The 4,346-nt window shown below is 40.3% G+C and overlaps 1 protein-coding gene across 1 annotated transcript; it reads right to left on the bottom strand.

Annotated features, from left to right (window-relative positions):
• Window positions 1–689: 689 nt before the first annotated feature.
• On the bottom strand, window positions 690–1,328 carry LOC102659581 (uncharacterized). Its single transcript, XM_006579151.1, has one exon. The coding sequence runs from the start codon at window positions 1,326–1,328 to the stop codon at window positions 690–692; it is 639 nt and encodes a 212-aa protein (XP_006579214.1).
• Between the last annotated feature and the right edge of the window lie 3,018 nt (window positions 1,329–4,346).

Below are 4,346 nucleotides of genomic sequence, written 5' to 3'. Positions count from 1 at the left end.
GCATGCTTAGCGCACAGCCGCGCTTAGCGTGACAACACGACGTTTGGGTTTTAAGGCCCAAGCGCTTAGCGTGACTTCTCATGCTAAGTCCAATTCACAAATTTCAAATTCCAGAGAGGTTTTCAGGCTTAGCGCGAGGACACACACTTAGTGCTTCCTGCAGCTTGGATTGGTCTTGCAATCCACGCTTAGCCACCAATGGTGAGCTTAGCGCATAAACATGCTTCTCAATGCAGTGATGGCTTACGCTTAGTGCTTAGCTGGCGCTTAGCGCTATTCCAAAGATTTCCAAAACAGAGAGGGAATTGCGCTTAGCGCATCACCTCGCTAAGCCCAATTCAAGAAATTTAGATTCCAGAGAGGTAATTGAGCTTAGCGCTACCATCCAGCCACTAGTTAGGGGTCCAAGTGCTTAGCATGAGCAATAGCTCGCTTAGCGCATGAAGACTTGGTGCTTAGCGCAAGTGTTGCGCTTAGCGAGTGAACACCTGAAATTTTTTGTAAGTTCTTTTTCTGTTCACCTCTTCACCAAAGTTTATGAACCCCCTTTTTCAATATTAATCATGCTGAAAACACACAATCACAAGCAATCTAACTGAACTAAAATGCAAGAAAAACAAAATTAAAAAGGGCTGGGTTGCCTCCCAGTAAGCGCTTGTTTAACGTCATTAGCTTGACGCATAGCTCTGTTATCCTAGACCAATCTTGGTTCTCTCCTTCATAACCTTCTCATCAAACTCCTTCACCTGTAAGCAAACATTTTGGTCCGACAAATGTTTTTCTTCATCAAACAACTCGAAGCTGATTTTCTGATTATCAATGCCTAACTCCAGCTTTTTCTTTCCCATGTCTACTACACATCTTGCAGTAGACATAAATGGACGTCCCAAAATGATAGGAATATCTGCATCTTCCTCAATGTCCATTACAACAAAATCAACAGGAAAAATAAGATGTTTTAATCGAACCAGAACATCTTCAATCACTCCATAGGGTCTGGAGACAGAGCGATCTGCTAACTGTAAAGTCATCCTCGTATGCATTATCTCCAGCTCCCCACGTTTCTGGCACATGGAAAGCGACATCAAATTAATATTGGCTCCTAAATCAATAAGAACCTTGCCTACTGAAACTTCACCTATAGAACAAGGTATAGTGATACTGCTTGGATCCTTATGTTTTGGTGGAAGGATACGTTGAATTACAGCGCTGTAGTTTCCCTCCACGACTATGGTGTCACTATGAATATACTTGTTCTTCTTAGTTAGCATATCTTTCAGAAATTTAGCATAGAGCGACATCTGCTGTAGAGCTTCTCCAAAGGGCATGGTAATTTCTAGCTTCTTGAAAATATCCAGAAATCTAGCTAGATGCCTTTCTTTATCCTTCCTAGAAGGTACCAAAGGATATGGTACTTCTTTCCCTTCAGCTGGAGATGCTTCTCTCTTTTTCTCTCTAGCACACTCACTCTTGCTTTTCTTCTTTTCTCTCTTTTTATTTTTCTTTTTCTTATTCTTTTTCTTTTTTTTCCTTCTCACTTATTTCTTGTTCACTCTAATTTATTGTTGTCTCCTTCTTCTGCTCATCTTCTACCTCTATTTCTTCCTCATACTCACTCAGGGGTTCTACCACTGGATCAATTGCTGGGTCAGTTACCAACTATTGTTTCTCTGTACCTATTCCTTTCTCACCTTCATTCATGGTGGCCAATTTGCTTCTAGTCATTACAGCCTTGCACTCCTCCTTCGGATTCTTCTCGGTGTTCGCTCCAAAGCTGCTTGACGGACGATCTGCCAGTTGTTTTGCCAGTTGTCCCACCTGGACTTCCAGATTCTTAATGACTGACTCTATGCTCTTTTGATTTGACATTGATACTTGCATGAACTAAGCAAGAGTCTCTTCTAGCTTCGTTGTTCGATCATAGAGACTAGGCCCTTATTGTGGTGGCCTATTTGATGGACCACCCTGGTCTTTATTAAATTGATTTCCAGGGTGATTTCTCCACTGTCCCTGCTGTGAATGATATTTCTGGCCATATTGAAATCCATAATGCCAACCTGCATTGAAATTTGGTCTTGGCTGGTTCCCCATATAGTTCACTTCATGTGTTGTTTCTTCTCTGGGAATACAACAGCCAGAATCATGTGCTCCACCATGTATGAAACAACCTGCAACCTGCAAAACAGAAGAAGGTGAAGGTTGTCCAAAATGTAATTGGGTTGGCAGCTTACTTAATGTTTCAGTCAATGCTTCCAGTTGCTTGGACATCAACTTATTTTGTGCCAGCAATGCATCTTGTGATGAAAGCTCTAGCAGGCTTCTTTTGGTAGGAATGTGGGCTCTATCACGCAGAATTGCATGGTCACTAGCAGCCATGTTCTCTATTAATTCCATAGCTTCTTCTGGGGTTTTCAATTTGATTTTCCCCCTTGCAGAAGCATCTAGAAGCTGCTTGGACTGTGGCCTCAGCCCGTCAATAAAAATGTTGAGCTGTATCGGTTCTGAAAAACCATGAGTAGGAGTCTTTCTCAGTAAGCCCCGAAATCTTTCTAAAGCCTCACTCAAAGATTCGTTTGGAAATTGATGGAATGATGAAATGGCAGCTTTTCCTTTGGCTGTCTTAGACTCTGGGAAGTATTTCTTTAAGAATTTTTCAACTACTTCATCCCAAGTCTTGAGACTATTACCTTTAAATGAATAAAGCCACCTTTTAGCCTCTCTAGACAAAGAAAATGAAAACATGCTCAATCTTACTGCGTCATCAAGCACACCAGCCAATCTAACAGTGTTTCAAATCTCAATATAAGTGGCTAGATGTGCATACGGGTCCTCGTTGGGTAGACCATGAAACAAATTGTTTTGTATCAACTGAACTAATGAGTGTGGATAGGTTATATTTTGTGCTTGAACCTCCAGCCGCGCAATACTAGTGAAAAATTGTGGCACACTTGAGCTTGAGTAATCTTCAAGAGTAACTCTTCTTGGCTCCTCAGCCATGATATTTGCTTCAGCTAAAACTGTGCGAGATTGCCCTTGTGTTGGAAAACTAGAAGTTGCCTCAGAAGATAGAGGTTCTTCTGCAGTTGTTGCTGCCTCAATGTCCTACAAAAATTTTCTGTTTCTTTCTGTGTTTCTTTTCCTGCAAGTAGCGTTAATTTCCAAGTCTATGGGAATCAAAACACCTGCAGAAGATCTTCTTTGTATGCAAAACAAGCAGAACAATAGTTAACCAATTCCAAAGAACAATAAATTCTGCAATAACTAAATATTCACAAAAATAATCAATGAATCAAAGAAAAAAAATGAATCAATGCTTTCAAATTGAACTAAACTTTCCAAATGGAAAGAAGTTCCCCAGCAACGGCGCCAAAATACTTTGTTGACCCTCTTCCACAGTTCCTTTTTTCCAAAATTTGTGATTAGTCTTTTTACGTGGAAGTGGTTTACCGGAAAGTGCATCGGGTCGTCAAGTATTTAATTAAAACCGAATGATCCGAGTATCGAACACAGGGAGCTTGTTCTTTTAGCAGAGTTTTGTTCAATAATTTGGCATTTTGTAAACAAAAATTAATAAGTGTGAATTGAAGTAAAAGTGTATTCTATCCTAATGAAAACAATAAACGCGAGCAAGTAAGTGTGAAAAACAGATTATCTAAAGGCGTTGGGTCTTCCTACTGAACAAGTTGATGCAATTAAAGATGTTTCTCTAATTAAGGATGTTCCTGTGTTCTATGCCGAAGGCTCAAGTACTAAACCTCGATGTCATGCAAGTTTAGACTAATTTAAACTAAACTTCATTCTCAAATCCCTCTTGTTGAACTCGGCTTAATTTAAACAGCATTATAATCACAACATAATAAAAACTAAAACCCTGCACCCTTTCCCTAGCAATGCAGTTATCTAGCCCTGCTCTATCAAGTTCTAAGGAAATAGTACATTTATCAATGCTAAAGTTCCTAACAGCACACACCAATGGGTGATCAGACCAAAAGCATGCAGCAATCAAGCATCGATAGAAGCATTGAACACATAGAACGCACTTAATTAGATATGAAAAAGTTTTTACATCAACTGTTCAATAGAAATCCCCAACAGAGGGTTTTAGCCTTCCATGGCAAGGAAGCTCCTTTTACAATAAAGAAAGGGAATCAAGAGAAATTGCTTGCTTACACAGGAGGGGGGATGTCTCCTCCACCTCTTGGCACCTCACAATCACTCAAAAGCTCCCTAATCTCTCAAAAAGTTGAGAACTTGGCTCCTTGCTCTGCTTTTTTGTTCTCTGCAGTCCACACTAAGAGGCTCTCTGTGGTCTCACTCCAAAAGCTCTTCTCTTCCTGCCCAAATCA

Source organism: Glycine max, chromosome 4 (assembly GCF_000004515.6).
Source record: "Glycine max cultivar Williams 82 chromosome 4, Glycine_max_v4.0, whole genome shotgun sequence".
Taxonomy (NCBI): Eukaryota; Viridiplantae; Streptophyta; class Magnoliopsida; order Fabales; family Fabaceae; genus Glycine; species Glycine max.
The sequence above is the reverse complement of the archived record's forward strand: the minus strand, read 5'-3'. Positions and strand labels throughout refer to the sequence as shown.